The 23,483-nt window shown below is 35.1% G+C and overlaps 1 protein-coding gene across 1 annotated transcript in view; it reads right to left on the bottom strand.

Moving 5' to 3' along the window:
• The window catches only part of FAT1 (FAT atypical cadherin 1), a 41,554-nt gene that overhangs the window by 15,988 nt on the left and 2,083 nt on the right, over window positions 1-23,483 (bottom strand). Inside the window, exons 4-15 of the mRNA XM_015831773.2 lie at window positions 17,247-21,311; window positions 15,102-15,298; window positions 14,481-14,634; window positions 13,081-13,314; window positions 12,084-12,473; window positions 9,245-9,459; window positions 8,808-8,945; window positions 7,392-7,535; window positions 4,736-4,933; window positions 2,028-2,829; window positions 1,117-1,248; window positions 867-1,030 (exon numbers count right to left, since the gene is read on the bottom strand). Coding sequence (XP_015687259.2) covers window positions 867-1,030; window positions 1,117-1,248; window positions 2,028-2,829; window positions 4,736-4,933; window positions 7,392-7,535; window positions 8,808-8,945; window positions 9,245-9,459; window positions 12,084-12,473; window positions 13,081-13,314; window positions 14,481-14,634; window positions 15,102-15,298; window positions 17,247-21,311 — 6,833 coding nt within the window. The remainder of the gene's footprint in view (window positions 1-866; window positions 1,031-1,116; window positions 1,249-2,027; window positions 2,830-4,735; window positions 4,934-7,391; window positions 7,536-8,807; window positions 8,946-9,244; window positions 9,460-12,083; window positions 12,474-13,080; window positions 13,315-14,480; window positions 14,635-15,101; window positions 15,299-17,246; window positions 21,312-23,483) is intronic.

Genomic DNA, 23,483 nt, shown 5'->3' with positions numbered 1-23,483 from the left:
CCCACCTGGTAGCAGCCATCACAAGCCTTGATGTACTTGCATATCAAACCCTGCCCCCCCCCCCCCAGCAACCTCTTACATGCTTGCTAGCCTGTTTGAAAGCACCTGAGTTGCTACTGATTTTGGTTGTTGGAAACTGGCAGAAAGTTGCAGCAGGTCTTTGCTTAATGACTTGTAAACCTCACTTAATGACAGCAATGGGGACTGCCAGGATTGCTGTTATTAACTGTTATGGTCACAGAATGTCATGGTTTCTGATTACCTCACTTAGTGATGGAAATTCCAGTCACAATTACTACTGTTAACTAAGAAATACTGTAATTCATATCTAATTTTTTATGCAAGAGGAATTTTTTAATGATTTATAAACTTTGCAAGATAATTATAGTGCTTTATTTCTTCTTACATTAAAATGACAACAATTAAGTAGAACGAGGTCTGAATATTTACACATATAAACTTAAAGATCTAATTGGAATTATTAATGCCATTTAAAATTCCTAATCATTGCTGGTAAATTCTCTGTAATTCTGAATCTTTCAGTTTCCCCTTCTTTTTATCTATTGTATTTATTTTTTCACCATGCTTCTTACCTATATTATAGAGTATTATGAGTACTTTTGCTCAAAAAGGTTATTAACTTGGAAGATTAAAATACATTATTCTAAAATATTCTACATTATTAAATATTTAGCTAAACATCTAAAGCATTTTACTTAATAACGTAGGGTGTTCACCTGATGATTAAATTAAAGGAATCCAGTAAGTGAGTCTAAGTCTGCAGCAGCTTATATCTAGAGCAGATTCAGAATGAAATTCAGAACCTTTTTGTTAATTAAAAGATTTTAGAATTTGGAGCCACATACCTCTAAAATACTGTAGTCAGTTCCTCGGGCATACATGACAACCGCATGAGTAGAATAGGTTCTGAGCCTCATCGTCAGTTTCATTTCCTCTTTGTTTTCATTTTCTATGAGGCGATACTTCACATAACTGCTTCCAGTAAAAGTCACTGCTTGTCCTGCTGAAACTTAAAAGAAAGACCACAAACCAGAATTTAAAACTGCAGATCGTCTATCTGAATTAGACAAAGAGGATTAAGTGATACAACCTTACCAGGGCACTGGGTGGCAGTGCTTCCATCACAAACACAAGTGTACTTCTCTTCCTGAAGGTCAGCTAAGCATTCAGTACCTTCAGGGCATGGATTTCTTTCACAAATACTGTTCATGAGTGGGCATCTTCCATCTGGGAAATACATAACAGAGCATGGCTTTAGTTTTATTCCTGCCTCTCCTCTCAGTAATTCTGCAAGCAGGAGCACCTAAACCTTTGATCCTAATTTTGCTCAGGCACAACAGGTGATGAAAATGATAACTGTCAGAAAGCAGAAGGAAGGAAAATATGACAGCCACCCAGCAAGCAATCATTCCATCATTCAGTTGTAAATTACTATCAGATCAAATTCTGTTGGGAAAATTACTCACCTGAGATTGCACTCTTTTTTTTCTTTTTTTTTCTATCTCTCTACAGAATTCATAAATTATGTGATCTAGGTAAACTATACACAGTTTATCATTTTCAAATCCTTTGGAGCTGTCAGGCAGAATTTTTTAGGAATTGCAATTCTCCAGTCACACCAAGAATGTATGTTTTCTTAAAGGCCCACACTGAATATCCTTAGGGATAGAACTGCTAGCTATGAAAGCCATCAAGATATGGATAGGAAAAAATGAAGCTCTTAGAGACCTCTCATAATAGCTCCCTCCAGATCCTCCAAACTTTTACTAGATGTTACAGCCAGCATGACTTGGGAAATAGTGAGGTCAAAAGCCTGATCTCTCCACTCTACTACAGTTTTACATTTTGGTCAGTATAAGGCTATACTTATAATTGTGGCTGTTAAATAAGGATGGAGTCAATGTTTGTATTTTACACAAAGAATATTTCTTGTACTTCAGTTATTGCTTTTCTGCTTAAGAGCTTAGAAAGTTAATTTTGTACCTTAGAATATAGATAGTTCTTACCTTTACAAAGGCAGACTGCACTTCTATGGTGATGTGGTGTGACAAAACTCAGTCTAGCCGTGCTGTGAGTTGACATAATTTTCTCATCCACCATCACTTTTTCATTACAAAATTTCCAAGGGCAATCCAAACCCAAGCAGAGTTTGTGAAAAACTTTAAGAATTTGGACACCTGAGATCTCTTCAAGATCAGGCACAGAGGAATTTATTTTGTGGAGCAAGGCTCTGGTTGAATGCTGAGAACTAGCAGCCTTTTCAACAAACAGCAGTACATCAAGATTTGATGGATGATCGGAAGGTTGCAAGCTGATTATCTGAATATCATTTCTTCTAACTCCCAAGGAAGTCCTTAAAGCTCTTTGAAAATTGCGCCAATAGTCACCAATGAATTCCTCTGGGGCAAGGTTTCCAAACTGAAAAGTTATGCTGTGATTCAGCAATTCTTGTGTGACCTGTTTGATATGTACTGCAATGACAGCTGCAGTGGTAAACTTTCCATCTGTAACAGTAACATTCAGGGGGTATTGTCCTACATCTAACTTTTTGTGAGCAATCAGTTTCCCTCCAGTGCTAGAAACACTGAACAGAGATTCCATCTGGGGATCCAGTTTGTATGTTAGAGTGTCATAAACATCTTGGTCTGTTGCATGCACTTTTCCAATGACACCACCACCATATTCTTCTCCAAAGATTGTGATGAAGATTTCTAAGGGCAGGATTGCAGGAGGATGGATACTTTCCTCAATGACTTTAATGTCAATATAACTCACAGAAGACAACTGAGGCCTTCCACTGTCAGCCACCTAGAATAAACGATGAATTTGTACTCAATCAACTCACTTTTAAAGCATTGTAAGATGTATGATACAGGTAATTTTTACAAACATTAAAGGACTAATGAAGATTATATAAAATTGAACTTGAGAGAAGCATTACCAAGGAGAGGCAAATATCTATCATACTTACTCAGTTCAATTTGCTTTCAGTATCTCAATTATGATGAAGAACCATTCAATGTACATAGGAAACATTCAATACTGGCAAAACTTCTAAATAAATGCCTAGGTAGCAACATGATAATTAACTGGTAGCTCTCTGGAGGAAATGGAACACTGTAAAGATTTCTAATTCCTAGTTTTTTAAAAGAATAATAACAACTATAAGAATAAATGGGATACTGTTTCAAATTAAACTCATTACTAGCAAGTTTTCTAAGCTGACAATGCATAAAAGAGAAGCTCATTTTAAATACATAATCCAGGATACTATTTTTGAGTTTTGTAAGTGGCATTTTAGAGTCTACAAAACAAAACAATTCATTTAAATCTGAAGTCATGGCTCATTTTTGAGCCTAGCAGGCATCTGAGCTTCCATTATCATCAGAGTTCACTTTGTGCTGCTAGAAGGTCTGACAATAAAGACCTCCCTATTACAAGATTTCGGCAATACATACTTATAAAAGCTTCTCTGATACAGTTGAAACAACTTAATTGCCTCCTCAAAACTGTTTTTCATACAGTTTAATTAATTTAATTTGAAATCAGCGGGTAAAATGGTATAAAACACTCATTATAAACCTTTATAGGAAAGGCAGACTCTTTAAATATGTGAAACATTTATACATGATTAAAAAAAACCCCTTTGGAATCACAAAATTCAAAATGTTCTCTAAGGCACTAAAAATGATCAAGGATGCAATATTAATCACAAACAGCAGATGGCAGTTGGACTACTTTTTGTTTTCTTCAATGGATCCTACAGTAAACTATTCCAGAAATTTCTTAATATAATTACAAAGCAACCTTTTACAATTCCTTAAATATACTATTACGTATTTCATCAGAATGAGAAACCATTTATTTTGGTATCATGTAGGAATTTCTTCCCATGTTATGATGCTATTTATGTACAAATTCCACTGATCTGGGAAAAGCACATTTTGGATAATGTTGTAATATTATTTTCTTCATTAATATGCCTAGACTGAATTATTGATAATTTTTTTATGCCACCCATTTCCCTTGTAAGGTGACTCTATTGCTGTTCTGGAGTAATTTGACAATTTTGTGGAAGTAAATCTTCCATAAAAAGTTTCACAAGGCTTCAGATGTAACCCTGGCAAAGCTTGTGAATTCTGGAAGAAACATACAATGAGTGGTGACTCTGGCCTTTTCTCACTTCTGAATTTTCATAATAGCATTTTAAATGTAGTTTCTATGCTGAACAGAAATGGACCATTAATTTATCAGTGGTTTTATATATATAAAAAGGCAAAAGTTTCCCGTCTGGTCATGTCTGACTAGGGGGCCAATGTTCATCTCTGCTTCTTAGCCGAGAGAACTAGTATTGTCTGAAGACTCTTCCATAGTTATATGGTCGACGCTGAAGTGCACAGAACACTGTTACCTTCCCCCTCAAGTGTTATCTATTTATTACCTGCATTTGCATGCTTTTGAACTGCTAGGGAGCTCACCCAGACACTCGGTGCCTGGGTCTCGAACTGTTAACCTTCTGGTTGACAAGCACAGCATCTTAATCCATTATTAGAATGGGATGGCCACTTCATCCCACTCTAGTAAAACAGCAGTAAAGATGCAGCAGTGTCAGTCTAAATTGAATTAACGACTTGACCATACAGCAGCACATACTAATCGTTTCACAGCCCAGCTATTTCAACATATTTCAAAGACGTATTACAGCATTTCATACCTTAATATGGAGCACGTAATGATCCTTCACTTTGCGCTGTAGTTGAATACCAGTTGTAAGTACAGCATGTTGGTTGATCTCAAAAGCATTAAGTTCATTTCCACTCAGAATTGTGAAAAGAAATGGTGGACCATTATGGGAGGAGTCTTTGTCTGTGACCACCAGCTGCTGAATGTTATATCCAATTGGCTTATTTTCCTATAAAAGTGGGAAGAAATCTTCTTACACAGGCCCTCACAGGATGTTTTATGTGGATGCGTTAATATAGTTATAAAGCTACTTTCAACTACAAAGATGTGACATGACAATGGAACAAAAAGCTCCATTTTGAGTTCAAAACAATTGTTTCAGATTGAATGGGATATTTCAATCTTTCTCAAACTGTTAAAAATTATAAGGTGAGACAATACTTTAAATTTAGGATACCTCTTTTAAACTTAACATGGGTCATGTGGATTTCAAAATGTTTCAAATTTAAATTATTATTTTTTGCACATTTCTTAGCAGGAGCGCTTTGTCTTCTTTTTTTGGCTTTGTACAATGGAAGAAAACATGATCAGCCCGACTTCATTTTTTCACCACATTTAAAGCACTAAGCACAATGATCCAGCTCAACCAGTTGTTATTTCAAAGGAGGTTGCTGCAAATGTGCTACTTTTACACATATTACTGTATCCTTTCTAGATCATTGAAAGTATTAAAATATAAGAATATAAAGTATAAAAATGTGTAAGAACCAGTAACCGTAATGAATCCCTCCCTCCCTATTACTGAAAATGGTTAGGCGAGGTACTCCCATAATTTCCAATTCAATCTCTTCAATTAATGGACTAAATCTAATAATACTATAATATTTCTGGAGTATACTAAAAACATGTTAAAATCCTTCCAAACAGATAAAACTGCTTTATACATAACATATAAATATATGTGATAGTGAATACTTTTGTCTTATTAAGAAATTATTAGCTAAAATGTAAGTTTCTGCAACTTAACAATATATTGGGCCTTTTTCAAATGAAATTCAAGTTTTCTAGCTCCTTCTTTCCCTTAATATAATCCCACCTAATTGACGTATTTGCTGACTATTACCCAATGCAACCTAACCTTCAACTTGGAAAAACAAAAAAAATACTGTTTATTGCTTCTAAAAGACTTCTAATTCTTTGTTCTTATTTTTCTGAAATGACCACTGCTGAAGTAGGATGCTAGATTAGGTGAAATGTGTTTAGCTATTAGGGCAATCCTAAAGTACAAAAGTCTCAGCAACAAAACATCTAGGATTATTTCCTGTCTGTGTCACAACCCTCAGTGAAATAAATCCTTTAATCTCTCTGTCACTTTACTTCCCATGTAGTTAAAGGAGAGCTAAGCTTACTGTTTCCTATCCTTTGTTTGGTTCATGTATTCTATGATGCAACCCAACTAGGCCTCCAACCATCAATTCTTGTCTGACAATCAACATGCCAAAAGTTAATCTTAGCTAGTAAATTCTGTAACAGTAAAATTAAAGATTCAGATAGGACCTTTTTAATTTATAATGAGTACTAATACTATTTTTGAGATCATACAAATAAATGCACTATTACTACAAAGCAAGCACCTGAGAATGAAGACTTTTAGCTACAAGTAAAGGGGAATGAGAATATTTTTCATCTCTTAATTAATCTTTATTGTATATTTGTAAGAGGATAAGTTTGATATTGCTAATTTAAGCCTGTTAAAACCTTGTTTTCTTATTCAACAAAACAAAATTATTAGTTGCATCCCCTTTTTTTGTTTTGTTGAAAGATTTGGGTTTATTTTTAAAAGAAATTTGTCAATTACTATCAGTAAACATTACTATTATCATTTGCTCACTTTTTGAGTATTGCAAATTCAAACATTAAAACCAACTTTCAGATGATTCTGTAAAATGTATTTCTTGTGTAGTTGCTCTCTACCTAAGAATATCAACAAAGGTTTAACAAACAACTTTTGAGTATGAACATGCAAATCAATTAACATTTACCATCATTTTATTTGTTAATCACTGATTTCCAGTGACTTACTGAATCAGAAAAATAAGTTCATTGAGCTATGATAGTTCCTTTTCCCCTTTCAATTATGCTATACTTTGTTTCTTTCTGTAGAGAGCAAAAAAAGACCTGCATTTCTCATGTTGGCAAAACTAAATTTGTGAGATTCTGTCCTCTCCGAAGAATAAGAAAGAACAGTTTCCATTTGCAAGATAAACTTAAATAAATTATCAACCTCAACTTAGTAACATAATTAGAAATATAAATAAAAATCAAAGGATTCTCTCCTTTGTCCTATAGAATTTTTGAAGGAAATGAAAACAGCAACGTGCCAATATGGATTTCCTTAAAAAAATCAGGATAAGGACTTAGCTTATGGAATCAGGGAAGGAAATTCTTAATTCGTTAGCATTAACACAGACCCTTTATTTAATCAACTCCCAAAATCCATACACATTCAAAAGATATCATTATCGAAACTCAGACTCTGGAATTGATCCAGTCTCACTGAGAATTTATATAAATGTTTTACAATCTTCTAATGGATGAATTATATTACATTATAAGTAGAAGCTTTCCAAAAGTATAGAAAACAAACAGAATACATCAAATGCTAGAATATAATATCTATGAATTACCTGAATAATAATGGTATAATTCTCCTTTGAAAATAAGGGTGGATTATCATTTATATCAGATACATCAATATTGACTGTAGTTGTGTTACTTCTTGGCGGATATCCATTGTCTGATGCTTGAACTGTCAAAGTGTAACCTGAAATCTTCAGAGTGAAACACATAGAAAAATATTAACACAAGCAGGCTATATTCTTTTGAACTATAAAATATTTGAATCTACGTATTCTCCACCTTTTGCATTAAGAAATTTTTTACAGATAGCTTATAAGTGAACAACACAGCATCTGGAGAGAAAGAATACTACTTGATTTACACAATGATTTGGATATAAGCCACCTGTCTATTACAGTATCAACTATGTACAACAAACAACATAACTAAAATGTAATCTTGCTTTCTTTCTAAGAAACAATTTTTGTCAATAGGGTCAATTCATATATACTGGTCTGTACTCTATAAATCAGTTTTAGTAATATGCTATAAACCTCCCAGCATTAATCTATTTTGATTATTGCAGTGCAATTAACACAAAATCTAGCAGTGATGATGCTAACTTGTATAAGCTACAGCTGCTTGTATTAAAGCATATGATTGGCAATCAGTTTATACCAGGCACAATTTCAAATTCTTGGATTAACAATTAAATCTCTAAATTGCTTTCAGATTAACTATTTACTGTTATAAAGTAGCCTAGTCATTACAATTAGCAGGAAAAGCCTTTAGAAGACGTTCTCTATTTAATAGGTCCCTCTATCTGGCATGTCAGAAAAAGTCTTTTCTTTTTTATCTCTCCCTCTCTCTTTCTTTCTCTCTCCACCTAACTACCTACCTATTTTATTATTTTGATTATAATAATAAAATCTAATACAAACAGACTTAAAGGGAATATAAAGGAATAAAAAGTACAAGGAAAAAGGAAAAAAGAAGAAAAAGCATATAATAAAAAAATACAATATAAAGAAGTGACTTCCAACTTTTATCACAACACATTCTTAACCCCCTCTAAGGTTAGAAGTATTTATCTCTTCATCCCATATGCCATCTCTTATCTACAAAACAAAACAAAACAAAACAAAGCAAAACAAAACAAAACAAAACAATATTTTCAGTACTGGGTGCCAGCAGAAAATCCATAAAATCTTTCTTAGGTTCAGAGGAAATCACTTTATTTAATGAAATCAAATTATAGGAACTATGAAATTTAGTTTTTCTATTTTTTTTTGACAGATTGGAAGCCTTATATGGACTTTTTGCTGAAAGAAGAAAAATGAATTGAGGATTTTGGATTTGAAGACTAAGAAATATTAAGACAAAATGAAGGATTGAAATTACTTGCAAAATATTTAACTAATAAATAATTTCTAGAAATACTGTTAAAATAATTACAAACATAATCTTAAAATGTATGACCCTACTTTCTCTCTGTCGAGAGGTTTAGCCACTTTAATTTCCCCCAAGGTAGTATCAATTGTGAAAGGATTTCCTTGGTTGCCATCTATAATAGAGTATCGAATGCAGTTGTTCAAAGGCCCATCAGCATCAGCTGCAAGAATCTAAAAGACACGTATTTCTCAATTAAAACCAAACCAAGTAGACAGTGATTTTTTTCAGATTGTTTAACTTTTCGGATAAACATTTTCCAGATTCATAACTCTTATCTAAACCAATCTGTCTTGCAGAATTAATATTTAGGGCATTATTGTATTCTGTATCCTTGATTTAAAATAATATTTCAGAAAAATCAGCAAATATAGAACAGTATTATTCTCTCATGCAGTGCTGTTTAAGCATAATTTTTGTTCTTCTAAAATGCAAGGAGTATCTCAGGAAAGCTGGGGATGGAAGTACATACTGTGATGACTGATTGTTCAACCTCAGCATCTTCACTGATTACTGCTGTATAAGTGTCTTGACTGAATACTGGAGTATTATCATTGATATCAGTTATGTTTATATTCACTGTTACAACATCACTTAGCGAAGGTGTTCCTCCATCTGTGGCTTCCACCATCAGAAAATGCTCAGGGGAAATTTCATAATCAAGGCTTCCAATAATAAAAATTCCACCTAGAAAAAAGAAAGTGACACTAATGGTTAAAGCAAGTAAAATGACAATTTATAAATTTCAAATTGCTTCGTAAATTATTTCAGATTTAGTAACAAATGTCTCTTCTTTTGTAACATGGGAAAGAGATGAAAATAACCACTCATGAAAATAATCCATGCTTTTATGGCTGATCACGTTTATAATATTTCCAACAGTATTATTTCTATGACACATTTCTGCTAAAAAGCCATCAATCAGTAATAAATAAATGTTAAAAACAATCAAAACTAGGGTGGGTAATAAACAATAATCCTTTGGAAGTTGTTGATCTGCAATTCTTCAATTCTGTTACCTCTGTGAATTCTTAAAGACTGGTTTTGTAATAGGATTTGAATCTTTTGCTCCTTGTAATCAAATATATTGCTAATCTCGAAATGTGTGCATAAGTGTCCACACAGTAAGTACAAGGGAGCAACTGCGACATGTCACAAAATGTTTCCAACTTGTGTACTTGAAGGTATCAGGATTTAAGTATATAATGGCAACATTTGTGTAACTATGTTGTCTATGTGTTGCCATGCTGGCATTACTGAGCTGGATATAAACTGGTGTTGATTATGTACATGCTCTTCTTTTTAAACAGTTGCTTGAAAGCTTTGAGGTAATCTTCTTTTGTTAATTTAAAATGAAATTAACCTAACATAAAATCTTATTTCACACCTCAAAGAAGTTGGTTATAATTCTCTTGTTGCTGGAAATATAACTTGGGAGTTGTGGCTTCTTCAATATATTTTGGGTAAGGAATTTACCAGCCTATTAATATGACTTTGTAATGATAATTTTTCTGTTTCCTAAGCATTTGGTTGGTATAAATAGAATTTAATAACATATCAAGTACTACAGCAGATTATTCAAGCTTTGGATGTAGCCCACAGAATAATCATATAAAATTGGAATGATATAGTAATGCCTGATTGGTTTTTTTTAAGTGTGTGCATTTGTGTGTGTTTCTATATTTGAATTTTTATTTACATACATAGATAAAAAAAGGATTTTCAGACAATTTGTCATATTTACTTGTTTAATTTATAATATATTTTTTCTCTTGTTTCCTACATCAGCAGTCCCCAAACGTTGTGGCTTGGCGGCCAGGCTGGGAGGAGGGGAACTGGGCCACAAGAGTGAGGCGCAGGCGTGTGAGTACTGCAAGAGGTCCAGCCAGCCACTTGAGCGGCCCAATTCTAAATAGGCCACAGCCTGGTAGTGGGCTGCAGCCTGGTGGTTGGGGACCCCTGCCCTACATGATGTACTTTATTTCTACTTATTCATATTCTAGAAAAATCAGAGTAGCATTTCTTAAAAATATTTTGTCTCACAATCCTTCACTTAAAAAAATTATGAAGGACACCAAAGGAGTTTTTGTTTGTATGGGTTATATTCATGAACAATTTTATGGCTAATTTATGACTATTTACAATCTTTGCAGCATCTCTCAGGCATATGATCACCATTACAGTCAGTATGTGTTGTCCTGTGCCTGATCTTCTCCTACTTTTTTGGTAGCAGGAAAGTGTCAGGAAAAGGAGGTTGCTTTTCTTTTTCTATCCCCACTCCTTGCAAAGTAGAGATATTGGAGAGGAAGCAATTTCAAGACAGTACTGTAAGCTGTTTGTGTAGTGTGCCTGTAGCTCCCAGCCCTGGATTGCTGGCATAATTGCACTGCTTTCAAAGTGCTCTTTCAGGTGGTGGAGAAAAGGGTCAGGGGTTCCTCCTTGCAGAGTGGAGATATAGGAAAAGAAGGGGTTGCAAAAGAGTGAACAGTTTGTATAGTGCACCCATGGCTCCCAGCCCTGGGCTGCCAGAACAATCGCACGACTTATGACAGTGATGGCGAACCTTTTAGAGACCGAGTGCCCAAACTGCAACCCAAAACCCATTTATGCATCGTCGGGTGCCGTGTGGGTGTGGCCCATTGGCTGGGTTTGGCCCATTGGGTGGGTGTGGCCCATTGGTAACAGCAGACTGGGTGGGACTAAAAAGTTTAATCAATCAATTTCAACTTTGCAAGATTTTTTTTTCCCGCAAGAAGTTGAAATTGACTGATTGATTGAACCATTTTTTTTTCTTTTTTTTGCACATGGTGGCAGAGGCCTAAAGCAAAAAGGTTTTATAAAACCCAGCTGAAGGCCTAGGACTGGGGCAATGGCGCATGTGCCCACAGAGAGGGCTCTGAGTGCCGCCTCTGGCACCCGTGCCATAGGTTCGCCACCACTGACTTATGATGTGTACAAGACACTAAGCAGGCATTCAAATTTTCCAAAAGCTGGGGAAAAGGGGTTAGGATGCAAACAAAAGCTGAAGGTGTGAAATTGTCTAGTCTTGTCTCTTTCCAGCATAGTTGCAGTCATGTGATTTTCCACTTCATGAACACTTCATTTAGCAAACAATTTAAGCATGATAATTTGCCCAAGACTTTTACCCTTAATTTTTCTATCTCGTTCATGTTTTTTTTTAAATAAAATAAGATATTGTGCTAACACAATACATTATAGAAAGGTTTAAAATGCACACATATATCCAGCCCTCTATGCAATGTTATTGATGCTAGCAATTTTTTCTTATTAGTAATTATATGAACAATTACCTGTTTTTGAATCGATACTGAATTTTCCATGTTCATTTCCACTCACTATCGAGTACGTGATTTCAGCATTGGCTTCAATATCCCGACTAGCAGCATAGACCTGAAGAATTTCCATCCCAACTATTGCGTTTTCTGATATGGTTGCACTGTATTCTTTATACTCAAAGACAGGGGGATTGTCATTTATATCCAAAACAGAAACCACCAGAGTAGCAGTAGAAGACAGCTTCCTTGGTGAACCTTCATCTTCAGCTTTCAATATTAAATGATACACTGCTCGTAACTCCCGGTCTAAGGGCTTTTCTAACTTAACAATCCCAGAGGATTCATCAATAGAAAACTGCCCATCTACATGTGTTAGCAGGGAATAATGAATCTTCTGATTTAAACCTATAATAAAAAAACCCAGCAAATTAAGCTCTAAACAGTATTTCAAATTAATTCCTTTCATTAATGCAGAAAATAATGACAACTGTCACTTTTATTTTACTATATAGCTTTCTGCTAGTGTTAAATGGCACACGGTACAAATGTTTACAAAACTTATCCTATTTTTTTCCCCAAATGCATGCATAAGTTCAATACATCCACAGAATTTAGTCTAAATGGATTGATTGCCCATGGCTCTAGTTAATTGATATGCCATTCATCCATAACCACAAAACCTACATTTATATTTTTGTAACAATTATATCTTTTGTCTTCTAAGCACTCAGCTTTTCCATAGCCCAGAAGCTTTTCCATAGCCCATGGATAACAATGCTTGATCTAAAGTAAAAAAAAGACCTCACATTCACATAGACACTGGCTGCCAGCTGGAAGCAGTAGCTAGTAGCAATCCATGCACTGGAACTGTGAGTTATGATAAGATTATGCTCAGCCACATCTACAAGTTATAGACTGTATCATACAAAAGAAGACTTATGAAATATAATTAACAAACTATTGCATAAATAGTAGAGCTTTCTTTTAGAAATAATTATTCTATAACTCATACCTGCATCTGAATCAGTAGCATGAACTCTTGTCAGCAAAGTGTTCAATTCAGTGTTTTCAAACACTGTGATGGAGTATGTTTCTGCTGTAAACTCTGGAGGGTTATCATTTATATCTTCTATATTCAGAATAATATCAGACTGGCAAAATCTTCCTCCTGCATCTGAAGCCTTTACCATAAGGAAATATATAGATTTTTGCTCACGATCAAGCGTTGCTAATGTTTTCAGTTCACCTACGAAAGAAGCAACAAAAATAAAAGAATGGAAGCAAATGATGTTAAGAACTAAATACGTACTTCGAACTGCATTTATAATTTGGTTGACCAGATTAAAGCGATCCTCTGAAGCTTTTCAAAATGACATGTAGTTATTACCATACCAAATACTTTAGTGCCATTCATAAACTGGTTCTCACTGCTTAATTGTCAAAACATTTATAACTAAGTTAAGAAGCAGAAAGACAAACACAATCTTTACAGAACTCTACTTTTTACTTTCCTCCATTGAGAAACCAACCCATTTATCTGCTCTTTGCTTTCAATTTTTAACCAGCTAAGAATTGCTTAAGGCTTTTTGAAAATGCAAGTGTATAAAGTGTGCAGTGTCACCTCCATCTGCGTGCCTGATTAAAAAAAAAACAGATTAAAAAATTGGCAAAGGATTTCCTTTTACAGAACTAGATTGATTTTCCAACATGGCAATACTTGTTCCTTTATGCTAAAATAGTTATTTTTCCTTCTAATTTATGTCTGGAACAGCATAATAAATAATGAATACATTACAGCTTGCAAATCAAATCCATCCAACAGTAATTCTGGAATAAAAGTAACTTAAAACATTAAGAGCTAAAATAATTCACAAATATAAAAAGATATAAGCTGTTCATATTAAACTAATCAAAATACAATTTTAAACTGACGAATTACACTAGTATTGAGCTTACAAGTATTTCAAATCTCTAAAAGGTGGGGCATGTGAATGCGAACATAGCACTTGTCAGCAAAACTTTAAAGCACTGAATTGTTGGCAATGGCAGCAAATATATGTTAGCTTTGTTTGGCATTTATGCTAGGCAGATTCTATATTCATGATTTTAGCTTTAGTAGTCTTATCAATGTAATTGACAGACTCAAACTAAGGCTATTTGGGAGAACAGGTAAGGGTTAGTGATTCCAAAATTCACTGTTCCACTCTCCATTGTCAACTTTAGACAGTCTTTGATGGCTAGACATTGGTAGAAGAATCATGCTCAATAACTGTTGTTCTGCCAAACTAATAAGGAGCTTGTTCATGGTGGCCTTCTCTTGCCTAAACCATCATAAAACCAACTATGCAAACACCTATCAACAATAAAGAAGGGTTAAGGTTTCACTGAAAGTTTATAACCTCTAAATACTACCTGTGTCTGGACTGAGTCTGAATTCTTCTGCGCCAGCACCATATAATGTATAAGTTATTTCTGCGTTGGAACGAATATCTGCATCTGTGGCCATGACTTGAATGATGAATTTGCCTGGTGGGGAATCTTCTGGAACAGCGTCTGTATACAAGGCCTAAAAGCATTTGCAAGATAAATATTAAAACTCTTCAGCTTTCCTCCACTTGTCCCCTTCCTACAAGTCCTATAATATTTAAAGATTATGAACAGGAATTATAGAAAGTTTCACCACTTTTTCGGCATCAGCTTGGGGAAGATTGCTCTTGAAAACAATAGCTAACTTAAAAAGAATCTGTAAGTGGCTTGATCCCAAATAGATATACCAAGCTCCCACCCCACTTTAACCCAATAAGGGATTAGCCATCACTCTGTCCTAAAGTCTGGGATAATAAACAGGTCTTTTAATAGTTTTAAAAATATCATCAGATTAGATCTTATTAATATAAATTAGGGTTAGCAGATATATTGATTAAAAATGTTTGTGGGACTTGAGAATTTTCTCCCTCCAAAGTAATAATTCAGTTTGAGCATAGTATTCTTGTTATCTAGATGGCAGCATGTATCAAAAATCCAGACCAATACCTTTTCACAAACTGGGCTGTTGTCGTTTGAATCAAGGACTTTTACTTCTACCACTGCTTTAGCAGCAAACATCCCATCAGTAGCTGTGATATTTAGAAGGTAATTATCTTTTACTTCTCTGTCCAATGGCTTCTTGACATAAACTTTCCATTCATTCTGTATATTTTCTACAGCAAACTGGTCCAATGGATCACCTCCTAAATAATTAGCAAGACAATATATGATTATGTAATAAAAAAAAGAATATATCCAAGACTCTAAACATCACATGGGAAGACAATGAATTACTCGTCCAAGATCAAAAATGCTCGACATCCCTTGCTCCCCAATATGCTACATAGCATGGGAGGATCTAATGCTAATAAAAAATGCAATATTTTATGCAGATGAACTGGCACTATGCAAATATATGCACAATACATGGAAGTCAACCGTTAAAAGTTATTACAGTAAAACAAGCCCATATTTATTAAAGGAAAATAAAAGATATTATAAACCTTATTACATTTAGTGTATACCTCTACAATTTTAAATAAAAGCTCTAACAGCATACAAGTAGTCCTCAACTTACAACAGTTCATTTATTGATCATTCAAAGTTACAATAGCACTGAAAAAAATGACTTATAACAGTTTTTCACAGTTACAACCATTGCAGGATCCCCATGGTCATATGATCAAAATTTAGATGCTTGGCAACTGACTCATACTTATGACGGTTGCAGTGTCCTGGAGTCATCTGATCACCTTTGCTGATCTTCTGATACGTAAAGTCAATGGGGAAGCCAGATTCATTCAACAATCGTGTTACTAACTCAACAATTGCAGTGATTTACTTAACAACTGTGGCAAGAAAAATCATAAAGTGGGCAAAATTCACTTAACTGCCTCACTTAACAACAGAAATTTAGGGCTAAATTGTGGTTGTAAGTTGAGGACTACCTGTATTTGAGAAAACATGCAATGCTGCTTCAACAAAAATTATATTCTGGTTCGGCATGTTTTGTATGTAGACACTTGTACCTTTGTGAGAACCTATATCCAATGCTTTAGACCAGTGTTTTTCAAATTTGGCAACTTTAATAGATGTGGACTTCAACTCCTAGAATTCCCAGCCAAGTTTGAAAAACACTGCTTTAGACTATTAGGAGTATGAAAGTTTTCCTCAAATAATTGTTATGCATTATTTGATATAACAAATACCTTTTCTATTTTCCCAGGCATTCCAATCTTTTCTATCTTGTTTTTTTAATACTGTTTTAATACTTTAGGATATTTTTTTTTTAAATCCATAAAATCAAGGGTTATTTACATACTACTAAATAAGCAGGGCAAACAAATATGCAGACTTGTAAGCTGTTACTACTCAAACATTGTTAAAGACTTTAAAGGTTCAACTATTGCCTGCTTTGATCCCTTCTTTATAGTGTATCCAACTGGCAATAATTTTAGATGGGAAAAATACCAGCATTGCTAAATGCAAGCTAGACACATTCCGACTGTAGATAGTTATTTGATAGCTATACTGATTACTAAAGGTATTTCTTTAGTAATGGAACTTTTACAATCAATACAAGTAATTGTTCCATAATAAAAACTATATGTACAGTAATATTTTTGTTGAATAAACAATTGCTAGTTTATTATCAAACAGAGAGATTCAGGTTAAGGGAAAAATTCAGAAGACCTGAAGTTATCAGACTTTAAAAAACCATGATGGTTTCACATAATGCATCAATAATGCATTATATTATTTTTCTTTTCCACAGCATACTCATATTAAAATCGTAATTTCCTTTCACTTATAATTTTAACATACTGTACATTTTTCTACTGGCCAGAAACTACTAATATTATGGGTATGGATTAAGAAACATTAAGTGCAAAGACTTCAAAACAGGGATAGGAATAACAATATAGGAATGCCACATTAATTTAATGTTCCACATTTCTTATATCAGAATAGCACAAGATTTTGACCTTATATTTCAAGACCATTGCCATAAAACAGGTTATGAAACAATAAATTTTCCTCCTTCCATGACAGTGAATCTCATAAATAAAAGGATGTCTATTTAAGATGAAAGCTATTGTTATTCAAAACATATACAGCTAAAGCTATCTAAATATATTTCTAAATATTTACCAGTAATAAAATAGTTGACTTGTCTATTAGAATATTCTGAATCAGCATCCGTAGTGCTTATTATAGCAACTACTCCTCCAACTGGATCATCTTCACTGACTGTTCCTTTATAAATCTCTGCAGTAAAGTGAGGAGGGCTGTCATTCACATCAGCTACATAAACTTCCACAACAGTGGTGGAGGACAACTGCATTTTTTCAGCACGGTCAGACGCCATCGCAATAATTTGGTATTTGTCTTGCTTTTCTTGATCAAGCTCTCTTAGAGTGGTAATCCAGCCAGTTTCCAGATTTATGCCAAAAGACTCCAGGATTTCAGTATCCTGGGTTGGCTCCAGCTTGTAAGTAATTTGTCCGTTGTTCCCAGAATCCTGGTCCATTGCTTTTACCCGTATGACTTTTGATCCAGCTGGCATATTTTCTACTAAATATGCTTCATAAGGATTGGCTTCAAAAATTGGTGCATTATCATTTGTATCTTTGATTTGAATACTTATGTCTACAGAAGAGACAACTTTATAATTTTCATTCATAAAATATGCAAGCACTGAGAACTGGTACCATTTAGTTACCTCATGATCCAGAGTTTTTTCAACTTTTAGCCTTCCATTATGCTTGTCTATCACAAAACAATCATCTTTATTTCTTTCAGGTGTATATCCTTTAACAAGACTATATAACAAGGTATGGGTGTGCTCTGCTCGTATAATATCAATTTCAGTCCCAATAGGAGTATCTTCAGAAAGAATGTAAGAATAAAATGGTTCTGAAAATTTTGGCAAACGTATTTCAGGAGAGAGTATTCTAACATATAGGGGGACACTAGAATCCTTTTGTGGAGATCCACCATCCATTGCTCTAACAAAAAATGTAAGAAACTGATTTTCTAACCCAATTAAGCTTTCTTTTGTGGTTATTACTCCAGTCAAATGATTAATTTCTAAATTCTCCTGAACATGCTCAGAATCTGCTTCAATTGTGTAAGTGATATCTGCATTGGAACCTTCATCAGCATCGGAAGCCAAGACTTTGATGATAGATGTACCTCTTGGAACATCGGACCCAATATTAACTTCATACTCAGTTGCTCGGAAAAGCGGAGCATTATCATTAACATCAGTAAGTATGACATTGATGCTGCAGAATGCCACTTTTCCCCCAGCATCCTTAGCCATGAACCTAATAAAGATGACCTTTTCAGCTTGAGTTTCACGATCAAGTATTTCCAAAGTAAATATTTGCCCCCTCTCATTAGTATAAAATCTGTCTTTTGCAAATTCATTCATAATATGGTATGTTACAGACCCATAACTGCCAGTATCTTTGTCTGTAGCTTTGACTTCAGTCACCAGGGTATGCAATGGAGCATTTTCAGCTAGTTCTACCTCATATTCATTCTGACTGAACATAGGACTATGCAAATTGGCTCCAATTACATTTATGTGAACCTGAGCTGAACTTCTGAAGACTCCATCAGAGACAGATATATTGAGATGATAAACTGATTTCAGAGTCTGTTTATGTATGTTTGAAAGAGTGATGACCCCAGTATTGCTATCGATAACAAAATGCATGTTATCATTGCCTGTTAGTATGGAATATTTAAGCTTTTCTGAATCTGAACTGTCTGGATCGGAGGCTTTTACACATGTTACAAAGTGCCCATGGGGAGCCAATTCACTGATATTAGCTTCATAAAGCAGCTGGTTAAACACTGGTGGGTTATCATTCAGGTCTGTTATATCAACAGTTACAACAACGTCACTGCTCAGTGGAGGCATTCCACTGTCTATTGCTTTTATCAACAATGTGTGTTGTCGAGCTTGTTCAAAATCCAAGTTCCTTGCTATCAGAATGAGCCCTGTACTATCTATAACAAAATAATCATTGTTCTTGCTAATGTTGCCTACCAAGTGGTAAGAAACCTTTCTGTTTGCTCCAGAATCAGCATCAGTGGCCCCGACATGTACAACAGATGTTCCAATTATAGATGCCTCAGAAATGGTGGCAGTGTATCTTTGCTCTGTGAAGACAGGAGGATTATCATTGATGTCTTCAATTATTATATCCACAAATACTTCAGCATGGGCCCCCGTCAATGAATCAGTAGCCCGGATGCTCAATTTGTAAGCAGGATGGGCCTCAAAATCTAAGGGGGCAATAACATTGAGAACTCCAGTATTGAAGTTGATATTAAATTGATCAAAAGGATCACCATCTGTAATGCTGTAAAACACTTTCAGTCCTTCTGGACTATATGCTTGCACATGAACCACTGGACTATGGACTGGGATATTTTCAGGTATCTCTGCACTGTAGAAAGTTTTTTCAAATATTGGCATGGCTTTATTTACCACAGTGATTGGAACTGTTACTTCAGCAGATAAACTTGGTTCTCCTTTATCCTGGGCTACCACAGTAAGACGATACTCTTTGTTTAGTGTTTCTGGATCAAACTGTTTCTTGAGTGTGATTTCACCAGTTTCCCCTATTTGGAATTGGTCACTGTATTCCTTGAAGTAATACTGTATTTCACCATTTCTACCAATATCATGGTCTACAGCAGTGACATAGTGAATCACTTCACCAACTTCAGTATCTATTTTAACAGTGGCATAATATGGAAGATTGACAAAGACAGGGACATTATCATTTATGTCTTCTATAGTGACCTTTACCACAAGGTGTACAATTATGGATGGATTATGTTCTGCAGTCACTTCTACCACAATATCAAATGATTCCTGTTGCTCGCGGTCAAATGGTATTCCAGTGGTTGAAAGAATTCCAGAAGTATAACTGATTTTAAATCGATTATTTGGATTTAGAATCTGATAGAACAAAGGTTCATTTATTTGATTTCCTATAGCAGTAATGACTGCTACTGTTCTCGCTTCTGTGGAATTTTCCTGGACCACAGCATTATAGGAACTTCGTGTAAATTTCAGCTGATTTGCCTTGCTCTCTTTTACATTAATTTTGACAGATGTAGTGGTTGAAAACCTGCCATCCGATGCTCTGATTGTCAATTCATACCGGCTTCTTAGCTGAGTTGTATTTTGTACAGTTATCCACCCAGACTTGGAATTGATTGAAAATTTTTCTCCAATATTGCCTTCAGTAATAGAATACATGAGTTGTGAGAAGGCTTCTGAATCTGGATCATTTGCATTTACTGTAACAACTTTTACTCCTTTATATGTTGGCACTAGAAGAGTTGCTTCATACAGATCTTTAGAGAACACTGGAGGACAATCATTGATGTCAATTACGGAAATGGTAACATTAGCTGCATGTTCTGCAGATAAGCGTGGTATTCCCATATCATATACCTGTACAGAGAAGTGAAAAATATTGGTTTCTTCATAATCCAAGGTCATTACTGTACGAATGGCTCCTGTACTAGAATCAATGGCAAAATATTTGTGGGCAGATGGCTCAACAATCTGATAGACAAGTAACGCATTTGATTCTTTGTCAGCATCTGTAGCTCGAATCACTAATGGCATATTCCTCTCTGTTAGAACCACACTGTTAATCGAAGCAGATTCACTGATGAGTCCTGTGTATTCTGATTGCAAAAACGTTGGCGCATTATCATTCTCATCTCGAAGATGCACCAGTACAGAGGTGTTAGTGGACTGGCCAGCCATATTGGTTCCCTGAACAATAAGACTATAAAAAGGCAAGGTTTCAAAATCAAGAATCTTCTGAGAGGCGATAACACCAGAATGTGAGTTGATAGTAAAGGCATCATCTATGTTACCCTCTTTTATTTCATAGATTACAGATGACTGGCTATATGCAATAACCATGATGATGAAGCTGCCAATGCTACTGTTTTCACTGATTTCTGCAGAATATTCTTGGAAGGAAAACTTGGGCAATGCATTGTCAGAGATTGTGACTGAAATGTGCACAGCTGTGACTTCATTCATTGGGGGGATCCCTTTATCTGTTGCTTTCACCATCAAAGTGTACTCATCCTGGATCCTGAGATCCAATTCTTTTGCAGTAATAATACTACCCAAGACTGGATCAATATTGAAAGCATTCCTAATATTTCCTGTTTGGGAGAAAGAAAAACAAAAGGACAAGAAATTAATGATCTGAAAAAAATGAATAATTTATTTACATAAATCTATAGACTGCCAACTGTACTTAACTGAACACCAACTTATTAGATTCAAATAATATAAAGCACAAATGTCCTTTAAATGCCATGGCATTTTATGCTGAAGTAAAACAAAAAGCTTAAATGAATCTTGCATTTAATAGCAATAGCAGTTAGACTTATATACTGCTTCACCGCTCTCTCCAAGCAGTTTACAGAGTCGGCATATTGCCCCCAACAATCTAGGTCAGTGATGGCGAACCTTTTAGAGACCGAGTGCCCAAACTGCAGCCCAAAACCCACTTATGTATTGTCGGGTGCTGGGTGGGCGTGGCCCATTGGGTGGGCATGGATGCAGTGGTAATGGCAGACTGGGTGGGACTAAAAAGTTCAATCAATTCCAACTTTGTGAGATCTTTTTTTTCCCGCGAGAAGTTGAAATTGATTGATTGAACCTTTTTTTTTTGCACACGGCAGCGGAGGCCTAAAGCGAAAAGGTTTTATAAAACCCAGCTGAAGGCCTAGGACTGGGGCGACAGCACACATGCCCACAGAAAGGGCTCTGCGTCCCACCTGTGGCACGCATGCCATAGGTTCGCCACCACAGATCTAGGTCCTCACTTTACCGATCTCTGAAGGATGGAAGGCTGAGTCAACCTTGAGCTGGTGAGAATTGAACTGCTGAACTTCTGGCAGTCTGCAGAATTAGCCTGCAATGTTGCATTCTAACCACTGTACCACCAGCTGGTAGCCAGCAAGGAACTGAATTCTGTAGGTGCCTGAAATTTTATGCAGTCAGAAGAAGAAATCAAGTGGGCTATAAGCAATGAGAAGGCCTGCCCCTATGTGCAGAATAGGAATGTAGTGGGCTGCTGATGGATGGAGTCCTCTGACCCTGCTTCTCTAAGTCCATAGCAATCTGGAATATTTTGGGAGGAGGAAGGTTAATTTTTGTGGTCACATTTTCAAAACTGATTTCTCCATAAATATCCAGCCTGCAAATTGTAGTCAAACGTCCTTTGATCAAGTCTCAATTGAAGCTTAATTAGTAGTTCATTAGCAGTTCTTTTATGTCATTATTTTTAAATCTAAAAACACTTCAGTGGCTTAATTAAAACATTTTTTTCAGCTAAATTACTCCCAATTAAAATGTATAGACTTGAGGCTCTGTATTAAATTTTTTACTTTGAGAAAATGCAGTTCCATTCTGACTGCTGAATAAAAGCAGGAACAAATCGGCTTTTCTGAATGGCAGAAAATACTCTGGCATTTCACACTGCCTGAGAAATTCCAAAAAATTAAGACAGCAAATATTTTTCCTAATGCTTTAATTACAGAACATAGCAAGCAAAATTTAAATCCACCACTTCATAATGACCGATTTTATTAATATGTTCAAATTATGTATGTGGGTAGGCTGTTGATATTAACCTTTTTTTATTACTGAAAGTCATAAACAGAGTGCCATTCTTAGAATATCCCATTTCTAATCCTTTAAGCCATTACAAGCATTTAAGGAATGTTCATTTCATATGCCTAAAATATTTGCCCTAATGCTTTAGCAGTAGAGTTGCTGAATATACCAGAAAAAACAATGTTGAGAAAGTTTTAACATTTCCTCCCACAATGTTCTTTGGATAAATAAGGAAGAAGAATTTGTAAAGAAAGAAGAGAAAGATTGGGTGACAGGGAGCAAATTGGAAACAGACATTTGACCAGATACAGTTTTTATTTAAAAATGCACACAACATGGGATGCTATGTTTCATACATTTTAACTGACAGATTACAACCTAAACTCAAATGTGGGGTTCTAACCGTTGTATTTAAATAAAAGTATATAACCTTCATATAACCTTCTGTGCTGTGAAGGTCTGGTTGGAAATCTACTGCATCAGAGATCATCACTCTGTAAATGGAAAACTGTATGACCCTAGATAGACAGGTCATTTTCAGAGATGCCTCTTGCTTTATGGGAACTTCCTTTTAAAGTAGCTTATTTCATTTCAGCTATATTTGATCATCTTTTGGATCCTAGAAACAGACATTTCTAATCTCCTTCCTGCTTTTAGTGTAGCATATTCCAGATAATATACAGATTTTAATTTTTTTTAACTTCTTCTAA

The sequence above is a fragment of the Protobothrops mucrosquamatus genome, unplaced genomic scaffold (genome assembly GCF_001527695.2).
Source record: "Protobothrops mucrosquamatus isolate PMUCROS unplaced genomic scaffold, P.Mucros_1.0 scaffold_280, whole genome shotgun sequence".
In the NCBI taxonomy this organism is placed as follows: domain Eukaryota; kingdom Metazoa; phylum Chordata; class Lepidosauria; order Squamata; family Viperidae; genus Protobothrops; species Protobothrops mucrosquamatus.
This window is presented reverse-complemented; position numbering and strand designations above follow the sequence as displayed.